Source organism: Crinia signifera, chromosome 5 (assembly GCF_055691185.1).
Source record: "Crinia signifera chromosome 5, ASM5569118v1, whole genome shotgun sequence".
NCBI classification, from domain to species: domain Eukaryota; kingdom Metazoa; phylum Chordata; class Amphibia; order Anura; family Myobatrachidae; genus Crinia; species Crinia signifera.
In genome coordinates this window covers 202,479,945-202,497,935 of record NC_139221.1, presented here as the reverse complement: position 1 = coordinate 202,497,935, position 17,991 = coordinate 202,479,945, and the positions used below count along the sequence as shown (strand labels likewise).

The window sequence follows — 17,991 nt, the reverse complement described above, 5'->3', positions numbered from 1 at the left end:
GTACAAGTACAGATTCCTGGGGTACTCCACTTGTAACCTTTCCCTTATTTGACTATACTCAGTTTACTACAACTCTCTGTTTTCTGTCCTGCAACTAAGATCTTATCCATTCAACTATTTTAGAATCCAATCCCAAGCTTTCAAGTTTATTTAAAAGTCTGCGATGTGGGACAGTGTCAAAAGCCTTACTAAAGTCTAGATAAGCTACATCTATTACTTCTGATCTATTACTTTAGTCACCCAGTCAAAAAAGTCAATAAAATTTGTTTGACATGATCTTCCCCCAGTAGACCCATGCAGTTTCGGATCCTGTAAATTGCTGGTTTTCAGATATTCTACAACTCTTTGTTTTAAGAGTGTTTCCATTATTTACCTACTACTGATGTAAGGCTCACTGGTCGATAGTTGCTTACCTCTTCCTTGCTTCCTCTTTTGTACAGTGGGACTACATTCGCTGTTTTCCAGTCCTCTGGGATTACTCCAGTAGCTAGTGACTGGTTGAATAATTCTGTTATTGGTTTTACCAGCTCCCCTTAAGCTCTTTTAGTATCCTTGGATGTATCCCATCTGGCCTCATTGAGTTCTGTGAAGACTTCCTCCTCTGTAAATGTACTTGTTCCTCCCTCAGTTTTCTGACTATACTTGCAGCTTAACTGTGGCCCCTTCCCCTCTCTTTCAGATATTCTGTCACCATTTGTAAGTATTAAGTCTAATATTGCATCCTTACGAGTGGGCTCCCTCACCAATTGCTGGAGGGATGCTCCTTGCAAGGAATTCATAATGTCCCTACTTCTGGTGGAACTTGCAACAGGCAGCTCCCAGTTTGCATCAGGTAGATTAAAGGGCTGATTATCACCTCTCCTTTTAATGACATTTTATTCATGTCCTGCAATAGGCTCTTGTCAAGTTCCTCTTCCTGACCTGGTGGTCTGTAGATCACCCCTATATGAAAAATCGCCTTCTCCCCTGTTTCTATGGTGACCCAAAGGGCCTCAGTTTTTTCTTCAATACTTTGTATTAAGGTAGTCTTTATGCTTTTTTTCACATATATTGCAAATCTGTCCTTCCTAAATAAAGTAAATCCTGGTATAGCTCTGTCCCAGTCATGATTTTCGGTGCACCATGACTCTGTAATAGCCACAATATCCAGTTAATCCCTTGTCATTATTGCAATTAGTTCTGGGATTTTATTTCCTAAGCTCCCAGCATTTCCACACATAGCTCTTAAAGTTTTGTTTGTGCTTCTCCTTACAAATGGAATAACAGTAAACCAGAGAAAAATAATTCAAAACAATACAATTTTCTCTGACTAGCAAACTATAGAATTACCATAATAGTAGGCTTCTGACGCGTGTTCTGATAGTCCCACAATTATGTAATGTAATTGGCCTGTGCATGTAAACTTTCACTTTTATGATTTGTACACATATGTTCAGTTTAATGTAGTGTTCGTGAAGTTTATAGTAATCTGCTGCAGAGAGACTGCATCAACACACTTTGAATGCACTGTTAAAGCAAGGACAATTTACTGTGAGGTTTTGTCAACACTTTTTACGGGTTTAGTTATAGTATTGTGTGACTTTTAACCATCATTTAGGCAGTATCCAACTTACAAATACAGCATAAGGATTTAGTCAGTAATATTATTGGTAATGATTAAAATAGGTACATCTGCAGCAATAGTACATTTATACTGCTATGTAACCAAAATGGCTGCTGAGACCCAAAAGTGGGTCTCAGGGGGCTGGGCTGTCTCCAGCCAACAGGGCTGTTTAATTACTGTATGTGCAATTCTACTTCGAGGTCTCGACAGACTTTAAGTGCATTGATTGCACTAGGATGTGTGTGTGTGTGTGTGTGCAGGGTTTGTGTGCCACCTGGAGAACACTGCTCTCTCACTTTCATGTGTTGTGCTGGCAACAGTTAAAACTAACACACCTGGGCCACCCTTTGACCTGACCGCAGATCCGACATAAATTATTTTAAATGCTTTTTATTGGAAGCAATTTTTCACAATGCGTATCAGTTAGAAACATGAATATTATATTCTGATAAGATTCACGTCGAACATTTTAACCAAATAGGAAATTATATCTCCAGGATTATTGTTATAAAATGGGTATGAAAGGTAATCTATAACTTTTGAAAAATCTTATGCTTTTGAGTACCATTCAATTGGTTTGAATTGAATTACGTCAGAATACTATGCATCAAAGTAATAGTCGATACCCATGTGATATACATTAATCCTGAATATTGATATATTCAATATATTGAATATAAGGATAAGAAATATAAAAATATAGAAAAGGATATATATTTCAAGAACGAAGGCAAAACACAAGACGAAAGACATAATACACAAGGAAATTATTAGGGAAAGGGAAAAATAATGTTTAATATTGCCTAATTCAGCTGACTAATTTCTACCCGGTTAGTAAAGCCATTTCTGACTTGGTGGAAATTAACCAACTAAATCTGACAATCCTTAGTGCTTACTATCTCCCCTGCTCCATCACCACAGTGTATGTGTGTAAGGTGATGATGTCACACCGTTTATGGGGAGCAATACAAAAGATCCACCTAGGACACCCTCTTGTACATAGCAATGCCACTAAAGACCGCATGGAATCTGCTGAAAATAACCCACCAAAAATGGCCACCACCTAGGTGGAGTCAGATCCTACTGGACCACTAGCGTCTGTCAGAGAAGCACAGCCCATATCATGTTAACCTGATGTATCAGTTTCCGGGAATATGACGCACCAGTGAGCATGAAACTCCTGGCAATGAGTGTGAAAACCCTGGTAACGAGCATTAAACCCTGAGCATGAAGCCCATGGCAACAAGCATGAAACCCCTGGCAATGAGCTAGAAGTCCATGGCAACAAGCAAGAAACCCATTCCAATGAGAAAGAAACCTTGGTCAACCAACATGTAAGCAAAAATGATAATTAATGAATGGTGGGAGCTAGAAAATGTTTTGACAATGGGGAGTAAATTATGCCACTGCACTCCGCCATTGCATTTTGATTTGTATTGCTTGTGCTACTGTCATATCTGACTATTGTTGAATAAAAGGGGGAAAGCCAGCAGAGATAGCTAGCTACACACTGTAAGTCAGCTGATTGATGCTGCAGGAGGTGTATTGTAATAGTATATAAACTTTTTTTTCTAATTATGAATCAAAATACAGTAATTATGTTAATAATGTTTTGGTTCTCACTCACTGTTGCAAATTCGCTGGCCATTCCCATGCAAATGCCCGGTGACATGGTTGCCGGGGGCGGGCAGCTGAAGTCAGCAGATGTCAACTGCCCGCCCGCTTCTCATACAGGGAGCCCAAAGATCTAAGACACCAGAGAGTGTCTTAGATCTGCGAGCGCTGTACAAATCATTTGATGGTCGTCGACCACCGAATGATTGTACACCCGCACGCAAGCTGCGAATGGATGTTTATGCAGAACATCCATTTGCATGCACATTGGTGCAATCTGCGGGCAGGCAGCGTGTGGACCTTTGTGCGGGTGGCGGGCAGAGTTTCGTTGGCTAACAAGGCTGCGAAATTCACAGTATTGTGAGTCAACCTGAATGACTTACTTAGTGTCCTCCCATGCTATAAAATAAACAGGGACATGTCAATGTATTGGCCAGAGAATGAAGTGTTAATAATAGGGTCAGTCCTCACCTTAGAAACATAGAATTTGACGACAGATAATAACCATTTGGCCCATCTAGTCGGCACCTTGTTGTTGAGATATATATATATATATATATATATATATATATAGTAGGTATTGCAGACTGTCTGCCATTCTTAAATCAATCAAAACAGATGTCTGAGAATACAAACTGGGTATAACATATTGCATTATGTATATCATACATCATGTTTTACCATTATGGTAGATACCTTCCCAAACTTTTAGACAAACAGTATTGTCTTGCATAGATAGTTCCTAACCTCACTAACAACTATTTACAGGTCACTCGCAGGTTATCTGATGTGGTTGCGACACAAAGGCTGCTTAGAAGAACTGTGTGGAATCATGTGTTAGGAGCACTAATTCTGTGGGCATCATGTGTATGGAATACTCTCAAAGTAGTCCACAGGGGTGGAAGTTTTTTTTGCTGCACTACTTCAAAGAGCAGTAGTGAATAGGTGTTGTGCACATGCACACACCATTTATTCACCAGTCAAAATTGACTAAGAACATGGCTAGCAGTTCACAAAAAGTCACTTAGTTTGAGGTAATGTCCAAAGGGACAAGGGCCCACACCCCTTCATTTTGGATACGATCTTCTGGTGTGTGCAGCTGTCTCTCTTCCAGCCTAGCCAAAGCTAGGTGGTATGGTGTTGGTGTGGTCCATGTGTGGTCTTAGAATCAATGTAAGGAGAGCTTGTGTTAAAGTTAATGGGTTCAGTCTGTTTCAAGTACATACAGTAGGGGTGCATCACGTATCTGCAACAAAAGGATTAGAAATAAAGGTGAGGTGCAGATAAGATGTGGGAATAAAGGTTATTGGATCATTGACAGGCTATCGGATGAGTTGCAAGAGAAGAGTGTACAGTATATACTTGTGATGACACAATTAGATGGTGCCTGACATTTGCATAAATTCTGCAAGGAGTTGGAAAAGGGACCACCCAATGCCAAATGTCTAGTTTCAGATATAGTGCTGGGATGTGCGTAACTTCCTGGCTGCATGCGAGAGGCAGGAAGCAGAGAGAGAGGAGCCAAATAGAAAATGGATAGTGTAGTATGCTGATGTCTAAGTCAGACAGTATACAAGTTCACAATGTCAGTTGAGCAACTGCACCTGTCATTGAGTTATGTTTCACCACTGTCCCCCTTCTAAATTCACCTGCCACATTCCAGTGGGACTTCGGCAGTGTCAGCTTTCAGTAGACAGTCACTAACTAACAAGCTCCAATTATTAACTAGGGTGCTGAGGCGAGGAGCATGCAGTGAGTGAACAGTCAATGACTCACTAACCAACAACCAACAATCACCTTTCACAATGAAGGTGGGAGGGTTGGTTAAACAGGAAACAGTCTGTATACTTGGTGGAGGGGGGTGAAAAAGTGTCTAAATCCATCTCTTATCTAAAGGTTAATCCAGCAGAGTTGATCTGTTGCTAGATCCATTTTAATTAAAGTAACACCAACATTATACCTCATATTGTACTTACTTATTCTCTCTGAACACCCGCAATACTCCAAGGATTTCAGGGAGCAATCCCGGGATTGTGTATAAATGGTAATCCACTTTTATGCCATCAATGTTTTGCTGTTAAGTGAGTCAGACTTGGGCAATTTGTTGCAAATTGTGTCATTTTGCAGCAGGCTATGGATTGTACTGATGAGACTCATGATTCATTGAACACCCCATTTTTGTTCCTGGGACTTCTAAATTCATATTAAAGTTCCACACATGTATTAACCAAGTTACAATTTCAGAATTAATCTGTGGGACCAAATTGGAAAACTAATTTTTCTGTACTGTATTTATTAATACAGAAGTGTACATGAAAACACAGTTTACGATTGTCCTTTGGGTTTCCTGGACTCGTTTCATGACCAATCATAGGAAAACTCAGCATCTTTCTCATGAATCAGGATTATTTATAACACTAGTGTATACCCGCAAACACTTGTATAACATCCTTTAGGAAGTGTGACTAAACCTGAAATGCAAGTTGCTTAATATAAAAGGGAAACTAATCACATTAACAAATTCCAAAATAGCTTTTTTATAGAATTGTCAAGTTTTCCTACTAGCAACTTGGACAAAACAAATTCAAACAGGGTGTATTGGCATAAACACAATACCATATATCCTTATAAACTGGGGGCTTTTAAGTATGTAAATCTATGTTTGCTTATTAAGGGGCAAATTTACTAAGCATCCATGTTCTAGCCTATTTGCAACTCGGCTGGTTACAAATGTGAACAGGTCTGTTTTATAAAACATATCCGCTAATTTACTAAACTGCCATGTTCTCAGGATTCATGCTTTCTGTTAATAAAGTAAGTTATTCTATGTAAAATTTTGAACAACATTGTCCATTTTTAATGTATGTATTTCTTGAATTTCTTGTATATTGTAAATTGTAAAGCAAAAGATCATTTAAATAAAATATATTGATTAAATTAAATAGGCTAGGTATGTTAAAAAAAAAAGTTATTCATGTTTGGTTGCCAAGGTCCATGCAGTGCTTCGGTGTGAAAAAATGCGCAGGTGTTAAAAATGTAAATAAAAATAAAAAATAAAACACAACCAGCCCCTGTCTGTTTGAACTGGTGCTGGTTCCAAAAATGCAAGGGGAAAAAAAAACATAGGCTCCCCCTGTAGTTAAGGCTCATGTTCCAGTTCCAAAAATGGGTTCCCCGTATATTTTAAAATTCAGCACCAGGCTCCACTAGTCAGTAAGGTCTTACTCCCCCCCCCACAGTGTAAATCCCGGCAGTCGGGATCCCGGCGTTCAGAATCCCGACGCTGGAATCCCGATCGCCGAAATCCCGACACTTTCTCCCTCCGGGGGTGTCCACGACACCCCCGGAGGGAGAATAAATTGGTGTGCCGAGCGTAGCGAGGCACCGGGCCCGCTGCGTGGCGAGTGCAGCGAGCCCGCAAGGGGGGGCGATCCACATCCCCCCCTTGTCGGGATTTCGGCGATCGGGATTCCAGCGTCGGGATTCTGAACGCCGGGATCCCGACCGCCGGGATTTAATACTGAATCCCCCCACACACACTAGTCAGCCCTGGCCAGAGTCCCTGGGGGATGGCTGAAGCATGGAGGCTATACTAAGGACCAAGGCTGAAGCCTGGGGCTGCCCCGTTACCCCTGGGTGGTGGGTGCCTATTTGATAGCAATCAGTGTAAAATTAGAATTAATATTATGTTTTAAGCATGGAGCTACAGGTCCGAGCTACCCCACATACAGGTAGTTGGATACACAAGTATCAGCATGTGAGGTAATTAAAAGGCCCACTAGTACCTGTAGTTCCATCTGTAAATCAAATAATACAATAAGAACACAAACACACACTATAAAAGTAAAAGTTTAATCAATCACCCATGTACATTTATACACACATACTCACCTATATTCCACCCTTCAGTCCTCTAATCACATAGAAATCCATAGGGTACCTTTAAAAAACAAAATACACACCTATGTCAAGCGTAGATCGGTTCCCTTCTTCCCATGTATGCATCCAAAATAATTGAAGTTTACTGAACTACCCGAATTGAAGAGAACCCATGTATCCACATAGGTGCTCATCCCCCATCACTTGTAGACCCAGGAGCCAATCAGGAAGCACCACATAGTAGCACTCAGCTGATTGACCAAGCTGACCTGTCATTCAGGCTGAGCTCAGCTAATACTATGGGGAGATATCACCATTCAAAATATCTGTGTTAACTTTGCGCTTAGCTGTTAACCACAAGATAGCTTAGGTCAAGTACAGTATGTGGTCTGATCACAAAATCATTGAACAAATCTCGCTGATCTGACAATGCATTCTGCAAAAGTGCATTTTGAGCTGAAATCACAGCAGAGATTAGCAAACTAATATTCATCATAGTAAATTCCAGTGGCGTAGTGGGTGCTTATAGGAAGTTCTGAGTTTGATTGTGGGTCTAATGATTCGTACATTTGTGTTGTGCTGTGATTTTTCATTCACATTTGAGCAAACTCGATTTTTGTGTTTAGTAAATTTCAGATATGGGATTCCAGGATAAGATTACCTCATTCGATCACATTCAATCTTAGTAAATTTACCCCTAAGAAAAAAAGTATGCAACTACAAGCAATGCAGTTTTGTGTGTATTTCCATCAATTGCACACAAAAAAAAATGATTACAACTCTGCTTACTCTGACAGGGGATCACATTATAGTAGCTGTGTATCCATTCACATCACACCAGTCGTGGTGCCACTTGGTATATAGCAAAGATGACCAGTATTTTACACAACAAGGTTCCTAATAAAAATGAATCATAGATGGATACTCTTCATGTTTTATCCCAGAATCTCTCCAAATGGCACTTTATTTGCCTGGTGACATCCATCTGCCTTATCCCACTTTATGGCATACTTGCATACCCTTTCAGAATGAAAGAGAGGCTCCCGAAAATGGGCAGCCCTCCCGGCTCCCTAGAAAGGTGTGCAGGTCTCTTACATGCTCCCTAGACCCCCACAACACCCTCAGCTGCTGAGACAAATAACAGAATTTTGGGCACTTTAGGGAGCTTTTTGACATCAGAATTAACCCCTGCCACCCCTGCCACCCACTGTGCAACATCTGCATCTCCTCTCTGGGCTTCGACTGGAGTGGAACTTAAAAAAATAAGAATGCTATAGGGTGCTCAAGGTTGGCCCAGTTGGAATTTTTCATATTCCTAGCAGCCTAATCTGCCCATGAACCACTGACCATGTTTCTGGGTCCCTTGGGATCCGCTGGGCCATAGGCAGGGAAATCTGGGCCTGCCCGAATGAGCAACCAGAATGAGCTGCATTCTGCCCCGTGCAACTCTAGTGGAATGGAAATTGTGTTCTTACTTAACATTAATTTATTTTGGTAAAACTTTAGATGGTAGAGAAAGTACAATACCAACAGCTAGTTAAAGTGTACAAAATATAGGTTAGAAACTCTGTACACAGTATATGTTATACAATTATGGAAAATCACTTAGGAGTCTATTTATCAAGCAATATTTGAAGCTATTTCCCTCAAAACACCTCTTGGGGTTAGCCAGAAATATGAGGTATCCTTTGATTGTATAGTGTAGGAGGGACCACAACAGGTACCAGCACCTCCTTCTTCTCAGCACCCCAGGTATAGGTGGATCTAAGCTTACAGTGTGTTTAATTACCGTATATACTTGAGTATAAGCTGACTTTTTCAGTACATTTTTTATGCTTTGGCTTATACCCGAGTGTATATGCTAACTAGTCTGAGACTGCTGTGGAGGGGACGGCACGGCTACAGGAGACTTGTCGATGCAGGGGGAGGGGACCCAACGTGGCAGAAGCTTCCTCTCCCCCATCCCCATCTGCCCATGTAGCTGTGGCTCCTCTACCCATGGCCGCTGGAGACACTACCCACCGGAGATGCAGCGCTCCCACCCTGTGTGCTGGAGACTTTAACCCCTGCCTGCCGGAGACTCAGCGCTCGTAGGAACCACAGGGCAGAGCACCAGATACTATTTCTGTTCGGAGGGAGGAGTCAGGCTTCTGGTCTCTGTGTGTCAGTGTATGTGTCAGTGTGTCTTTACAATAAGTCTGTATATGTCAGTGTGCCCCTATACCCTGTAAAGTGGGGGTGTTAGTGTGTCCCTAGACCCTGTGCATTTCCCACCCTAAGCTTATACTCAAGTCAATTAGTTTTCCCAGTTTTTTTTGTGGTAAAATTAGGTGCCTCTGCTTATATTCTGGTCGATCTATACTTGAGTATATACGGTAAATAGCTTAATGCATCCTGATTTTACAATCACGGATGGGGTCAGAATTCCTGCACTATATAATAATCTATTTATAAACTAAATAAATAATTTGATGCCACCAGTCTTATTATTGTTGTAAGCCAGCAAAAACGGACTGGTTTCCATCAGTCGGAAACCAGATTGAATAACCCCTAAATGTTTAATATTATTATAACACTGCTAAAATTATGTAACTATCATAAAAAAATCTACTGGGGATTTGGAAAAAAAAGATTGTCATAGTTCCTTTCCTTCTAATCTGGAGCTTGTACTCCTAAGAGAATATATGTACAGCTTCATCAAGCCCTGAAACATGTTTACACAGTTAATCTTGTGCTTATTCTCCTCAAGTCAGGGAAGGTTCATTTTATGGGATTACATATGATAGTGGGGGATTGAGGAAGGAGGAACTTGCACTGTATTTGTCGTTTAGCCACTGTCTCCTCTAAATACAGAAGAATAGTGAGCTGTCCAATACAATTCATTGGTAGGGTAACTGTTAAAAGAACAAGAATGTGCATGTCTGAGTAACTGAGGTAAGATGCTGTTCTGAAGGAGAAGTACTTTTTATACCAGTGGTACTCAACTTCAATTCACAGGCTGTGTTTGAAAAATGACAACAGCTGGTTCATTGGTACTTTATCTCCATCCACATTAGACCCATCCAAGGTTTAGGAAATATACCCCTAGTTCTGAACTTGCCTCTCTGCTCAACGTGCAGTACGTTGTCCATTGTTTGACAGGCTAGAGGCCATGGTGACCCTCTACAGCAGTGGTAGCCAACCCTAGCCCTCGAGAGCTACCAACAGTTCACATTTTCCAGACAACCTAGCTGCTGCACAGCTGCACTCATTAATCACTGACATATTTTAAAAGATCCACAGATGGAGCTACTTAGCTCACTTGTGATTCTGTGAGGAGAGCTGCAAAACATGCACTGTTGGTAGCTCTCGAGGACCAGGGTTGGCTACCCCAGCTCTACAGTCTCCCACACTACATCATCACCTTGAGCCATGAATGGCGGAAGACCCTGTAACATCTGCCTATTGCACTCCCCACGCTGATACCTCAATCACTGCTACCTGTGCTGATTACAGATGGAGCTTGAGCCATCTTTGCAAGGGATGGCGGAAGATTCACCATCCACCATCCCCCGCCAGCCGCCGTAAGGGGACGTGCGCACACGAGATGCGCGCGTCCCCTTACAACGGGGCTCCCCCCGGGTCCCCGCCGCCTCGCAGAGGGTCGCCCCGGGTCCCCGCCGCCTTGCCGCACCCCCCCCCCCCAACCCTGTCTGTCTCCCTGAAGCGGAGACGGACATGGTAAAGGGGCCCCCGCCGACAGGAAACTGGGACGCACGTGCGTGTGAGACGGTTTCCCGAATTCACATCTCATTAAATATGCGATTTGTATACTTTTCAATGGGAAAACATCTGGATGAGAGTTCCGGCGTTACTAAAAATCGCTCCTTCAGAATGTTCGTTTTTTGACGTTTTTCTCATCTCATTAAATATGCAAATTCAGGAAAAAGTGCGATTTCGGATGGTTTTATTTGACTAACAATCGCACAAATCACATTTTTGCATCTCATTAAATGTCTAGACCATCATGTGACATTTAATCTGTACTTGCGTTGCATGCATTACTCTCCAGTACAATCTAGGTAATATCCAGATGACTCACAGATAATGCACTATGGGGGTAATTCACACCTGCTCGCTAAGCTGCGTATATTCGCAGGTAAATGCTCCCCCGCTAAACACATGCCCCGCACTGACCAAATCTCTGTGACACGATGCGAGCGGATGTGTACGCTTACACAACCAATTGCATGCGGGCGAACAGAGGAAAAATCAATTGATGGTCACTCACCATCGAATTAATTTCTTCTCCGTTGACAGATAAAAGTAAGCCTAGACTTAATTTTATCTTTCACAGTGATGGGAAAAATGGAAGCGAGTGATGAGGTCATGTGATGTCATCCACCTGCTCCCAACAGGCAGGGCCATACCTGCGTTTGCAGGTGTCCACCCAGCATTTCGATGTGCCCAGCAACCATTTTTGTGGACATGCCCATAAAACACTGGTTGGACCTCAGAGACCACCCCCTGCCAGTCCATCATATAGCGAATGCACCGGCGAATGTAAAACTCGCTGAAGGTGTTCGCTCCGGTACAGGGAGGAGTTCAGACCTGTGCGAACAGGTGTGAATCAGCCCCTTTGTCCAAATTGACAAAAGTTCGACATTCACTAGGTTGATATTGACAAAATGTCTACACAAGCAGAACTTCGGGCCAGGTGCCTCGCTCCTCTTCCTCCGAGGATACACGCTACACTAAAACTCATGTCAACCTTTTCATGTGTTGATATTCATGTGTCAACCTTTTGTTACTATTGCATGTCGACCTTTTGGTGTTGACTTATTGACTGTCTACTCAATCTTTGTATGAATATTCCCATTCCTTTGTTTTTTTGTGCACTGCCGAGTACTGTACTAATTATCCAAATATATAATATATATTTTACTTAACTTATTCTACTCACAGTAATTCAGTTTATAGCTTTGACTAAAGTTCTGCTGTCAGTCTCCTCTCCAGGCTTCCCCCGAAGAGGAGACTTTAAAAGTAGGCAACGCTGAGAGGTGACATTACTGACTCCATAAGATATGTTACTGCAGTATTAAAGAATAACAGTTATACAATTCTTACTTATGCAAAAAATGATTAGCACAAAAACTCTGCACTGCAATCCTCTGTTGTGATCACAGAAACCAAATCATCAGAGTTTAATACCAATTTGCACAGGACAAGGCTCTGTTATAAAACATGAGTTTAATACAAAGTGACATTATTTTGTAACAGTACATACCTTGTGGCTGTTGTTTGGGAACTTAGGCACCATTTAGCAGTGCATTCCTAAATACATGTGTACTAAATGATTTCATTCTGTCTCAGTAGAAACAATTCCTGACATGATTGCATTGTCATTTATTTAAGCTCTGAAACACCACTTACAAAATGTAAAACAAATACCTACAGTAAGGTAATATTTTGAAACATTTTGAGCCAAATACTCATATACTGTAGGTCCTGTAATCTTCAATATACAGTACAGCAAATAAGAAATGACTGTAAGAAAGGTTTTAAGTATATTGTACAGTAAGGGCAGATACAATATAGAATACTGTGCCAGAGAAGGTTGTAATGGCAGATTCCATTGATATGTACGTTTCAAATAGGGTTAGACACATTTTTTGCATAAAAAAGTATCCTGGGTTATTACCAATAATCATAACAAACAATAGTGGATCAGTAATAAATTGGGCAGCCATTTTGGGTCATCGGGGATTCTAGTTTACAACAGAGAGGCAGTAACCTCATCCGGGTCATTACACTGCAGATCATATATAGGATGACTTTGATGGACTAAAGTCTTTTTTCAACCTTAACTACTATGTAACTATGGATGGGATTGAGACCTGTTCGCTAGGCTGCTTATGTTTGCAGCTAGCGAACAGATACCCCCCCTCGCCGCACGAATCCCCTTTCTCATCCCCTCGCATGCAGTAGAATGGGAGAGATGAAGGGGAGAAAAATCATTTGATGGTGTGAGACCATCAAATGATTTTTCTCCCCTTCCTCAATAAAAGTTAGTCTAGACTGACTTTTATTCCAGGCGCTATGTTTTTTTTTAGACGACATGCGTCAACAGGCGGTAGTTCATACTCTACCATCCTCTATGGAGTGGTGGTAGAATATAACAGTGTGCTGAGTGCAGGGAGGCAAAGTGCCCGAATGGGACGCAATACACTTAGATGGTGTCCATGTCGACTATGTCAACATTCGGGACAAATAAAAGGTGAAAGATTCATGTCGACCTTTTGACTGTCAGCGTTCCCATTTGTTGAGCTATTGTTTTGTGTCGACCTTCCGACCATGTTGATATTAGTCACGTCGACCTATTCCAGGTGTCAACCTAAAACTTCAATGGTCGACTTAACGTATGCTGACCTTCATTGAGTCGAACCTATGGCCCATACCCACATCTCCTATGTGTCAGTTATTGGGCACAGTGAGCCCAGGAGGAGATCATTACTGGGACATACTGTACCTATGCTATACTGGGGGTCTATGCAGTCTGAGAAGATATAAAGTAGATGGTTTATGGTATTTCTGCAACAAGTTGTTATGATGTGTTAGTAGTATAGTATGTTATATGTTTCATTCATATATAGGTTAGATTTATGTGCATCTGGGTCCGTTTCTATTGTGTGGGAATAATTGTGATACTGATGTGAAGCAGGAATGTTAAATAGCATCACAATTCATCAGCATGCAAAGCAACGGAAGTATTTTCACAACTGAAGGCTTCATTCTGGACACTGCTCTTTGACAATGACATCCATAACACAATGTGCTAACATATATCTGCATAATGTACTTTATCTGTTTTATAATCAGCACTGATTCATACATAAACTCTGCTTTAATGTACTAGTAGATTAAATAAATATAATATCCAAAGTGTACTTTATATGGTATTAGTCCACCCCTGCGCATTACACGTTGAAGTGAAATTTCTATCAGCACTTGAAATATATTATACAGTATAGTATAGAGAGAAACTTCTGCTATGGACTGCTAAGCTTACATTTTACCATGGGGCATTATCCCCTGAGTGCTCACAGTGCTGCTAGTAGAGTTATTGTTCAGTGTTTAACCTCTGTTGTGCCATAACACTCTGCACAGACTGCATACAATCGCAGAACCTCAGACACGCACCCTTAAGTCTCTGGAAAAACATGCACAGAACACATCTAGTGATACCCAGGGCAAAATGTAATCGGGTGGGATATTTTAGACATGTGCGATTTTTGGGTAAAAACGGCCGAATTTGCATGTTTTTCAAAAATCGCACATGTAATAGGGTGCGATTCGCGGCAAAAAATTGCACCCTATTACATTTCGCCCCAGTGTCAGATTATTGGCAATGCACAGATCAAGTTCAAGGCAAGCTCCTGTTTTATCGCTATGATGAAATATATTGAATACCAGCACTGTGAAGATAATAACCCCCATTGCTGTGTAATACAAATCCTAAAATAAGATCATCGGCATCTATTTGCAGTCAATTAAATGCAAGTTTTGAAGGATATAACTTTAAACTACAATGCTTTTAGTTTTTCCATTTTAAATAGAAACTTTCACCTGTTGGCATGTTGGACAATTTATAAAAAATGTTTAGCAACACCTATAAAGACCAAATCAAGTGAGCAGCAGCGAAATAATATAAAATATGAAAATAAAATATATATTATAAATATATAAATATATATATTTATATATATATATATATATTAATGATTAATACTTACAGTCCTCTCAGACGCAGCCAGATTTTCTCAATCTGTTCCGGCTGCAGATATTTCAGTGAATTGCTCTCAAATTCTTCAATCTCCTTTGTGGGTGACTCCATGGCTATAGGTTTGGGACTTTGGTTGCAGCTCATGAAGGATGGTTACTCCGAACAAACAAATACCAATACATACACAGACAGGCGAAATACACTTCGCTACTAACACTAATGGGGAGCATCAAACATAGTTCTAATGTTTCTTCTTTTCCTTATTACTCCCTTTTATTTATTTTCCAGATTTGTTCTTTTTATAACAGAAAGTGTGTGCTGGCACCAGGAGCTCCAGGTGAATACTGGGATTCACTGTGGCAGAATGCCATGATCCTGAGTCTGATGTAAGGGATTAGTCTGATCTCTAGAGTGAAATCACTACAGATTTTTTTTTTGAAACGATAAGCCAGACATACAATCGGTAATACCAGCTGAAGACTCTTTATCGTTGGGAAAAAGCACTGTGACAGCAAGGTGGGGAGTACAGAGCAGAGGCATCCGCACTGCTTCTAATAAGTATATTCCTCCCATTTGATGGACCTTGCGTGTTCTTTACTCCAGGATGCTCGGAATGCCAGCCCTTGTCCCCTCCAGCATTGCTTCTCCCTCCCCTTACTCCTTGCCTCTCTCCTCCCTTCTATCCCTTTTCCACTACCAGCAGCTCCGCTGACAGGCAAGAGAACTGACAACTGAGGGAAAAGTCATCCCATAGCCAGCCAGGGATATGCCTCTAACACATGCACACACACATACTCTTCTTCTCTCATGCACAGATGCACTAAGCAGGCTGCAGGAAAAATTGGCTGCTACTTGAAAGAAATGGGGGTGGGATGAAGGAAAGTAATAATAAAACTGGCTCTCGTTAACACAGTGATATATAGAAGGGGATACTGGCAAGGTGCTGCTTGGAGCAGATCCACACAACCAAGATTTTAAGGTTTAAAGTTGACTGGATATAGAAATCTATAGTCTCACACACTGACACACAAAGCTATGTAAGAGACATGCTTACACGGGCAGTGCAGCCAAATCACATAGGAAATTATGTTTAGTCAGAAAATGACCCAGGAACCAGTTACATGGATGCTGACCATATTGTACAGGTTATATAAAAAAAAACATAGATGACAATTTAGGTTGAAATGCAATGTATTGTTATTAACCCTTCTTGTTGGAAAATAGTTTGTTGTATTAATGTTGCAGCTACCACTAAAATGTACTCTTACAGTCAGTCGGCCAAGCATTAACTCATACCAGTGCCGTCATTCCTCTGCTGTTCATATGAGTGACTCTACAAGGTGGGGTCACACTAAAACACGGCAAAATCAAGTACAGATGTCCTCATACACCGTATGGCTGAAATCCACCAAGTGGGGTACCGAAGCAACCATTCCAACATATTTTTTTGCTTCTTATTTGCATTGCAGATGCCGTAAAGAATTTCTCTAGATGTACAAAACACAATAAGTTCTGCCACTACACACAACCATACCACCCAACTGTCCCTATAAATACAGAGAGACAGTCCCACTAATTGCAGAATGTCCCTCCCATGGGTGGCAGTGTCCGGCGGACAGTTAGTGGGAGCTGGCGATCACTGCTGCTCTGCACTGATAGCTGAAGAGATGCTGTGTACATGCGCAGGGAGGGAGCCAAGGGCTCACCATTTTATCCATTCAAAAGTTAGGAGGTATGCACACAACTGTAGCACATACATGCCTAATTTGGAAAAGGCATGTCAGGGAGACTGTGAAGGTATCACATAGAAGTGTAGACATGTACTGCTACATCTGAGAGGCCTGTCATAAAATGTAGATATGTCCCAAAGCAGTTAGTAATACGGTTGAAGAAAAGACAGTGATATATTAAGGCTTGTTCATTTATTGTGATTTACAAGTGATATCATATAAATGGCCACCAGTGCTGCAAGAAAGGGGGTACGGTGTGGTACGTCATACCTGTAAGAAATATGTTGCAGGTACACCGCACCATGTACCCCCCAACCTGCTGTCCTTTACATCTAGTTTAAAGTTTTTTAACGTCCTCGCCACGGCACAACCACCTGGCGCAAGGATAAAGCCGCACCAGATGCAGCTTCCGTCATGATTAGCGGCTCCTCAAGGTCAGCCATTGGATAGGGCAGACTTGGCAGGATACGCTCTGTCTGCACCAGTGGCAGTAATTATGGCGATGGCGGGAGGGGGGTTCTCTGCACAGTGACCTGGATGAGCTGGAGATAGGGTGAACGCTGGTGCCTAACATTAATTTATTAGCCAAACTGGGGCATATCTTACTAGCCATTGGAAAGTTTTACGATTTATAGAATCCCAGGGGCTATCCAATAAGCTGTGACTGCTACGAAATATTGGGGATTATGAGGCAGGTGAACAGAAACAGAATCCCAAATAAACAGCCCTTTCATCCCTGTTATTCTACAATAACATATGGGTCTGGCTACTTATCCCGGATCCCATGTGGGATCATTTACCGCAGGATGAATATCAGATATTAGCCCATTTTTGCTGTGCAGTAAATTGCCAGTCTCAATAGGATACTCCACTAGATAACTAGAGATCTAGATACATTTTGGGGGTAATAAAATGAAATAAAATAATTTTAAAAAATGAGCTAAATGCTAATTAATTAGCAAATCACAAAATTGCAAAAAATATATATTCTGATCGAATTTATGGTATCAACCAATATGGACCTAATTCAGCATGGATTGCTATTTAGTAAATCCACAATCCGGCGTTTGCATTGCACATGCGCATATTATACTGAACTTCCATACGCAAAGCAGTTGCAGCTTAATTGACAGGAAACCAGCATTTAGGGGTTAAAACATGGTGTTTTGTGGGTGTGTTTGTCAAAGCGCAAGCATGCCTTTTTGGGTGGGGCTCTGACGTCAGCAATGACCACTTTTTAGCAGATTAGTGGAAGCCTGAGACTCAATGTTTTGGTTTCAATGGGTGTTTATTCATTCTTAATGTACGGCGACTTTTTGATGCGGAATTAGACCCTATGAATAATTACAAAATCCAGAATGCAAAAACAAAATGAAAAGTAAAAATTTGATAAATGCGAAATT

At 41.3% G+C, this 17,991-nt stretch overlaps 1 protein-coding gene across 5 annotated transcripts in view; it reads right to left on the bottom strand.

Moving 5' to 3' along the window:
- The window catches only part of PDE1C (phosphodiesterase 1C), a 790,350-nt gene that overhangs the window by 445,501 nt on the left and 326,858 nt on the right, over positions 1-17,991 (bottom strand). The window contains exon 1 of one of the 5 annotated variants that reach the window (XM_083188446.1): positions 14,869-15,649. The exons of the other annotated variants lie outside the window; for them this stretch is intronic. Within the exon in view, the coding sequence (XP_083044572.1) occupies positions 14,869-15,002 (134 nt within the window). The 5' untranslated portion in view covers positions 15,003-15,649. Of the gene's footprint in view, positions 1-14,868; positions 15,650-17,991 lie in introns of those variants that run through there. 5 annotated transcript variants of the gene reach the window in all.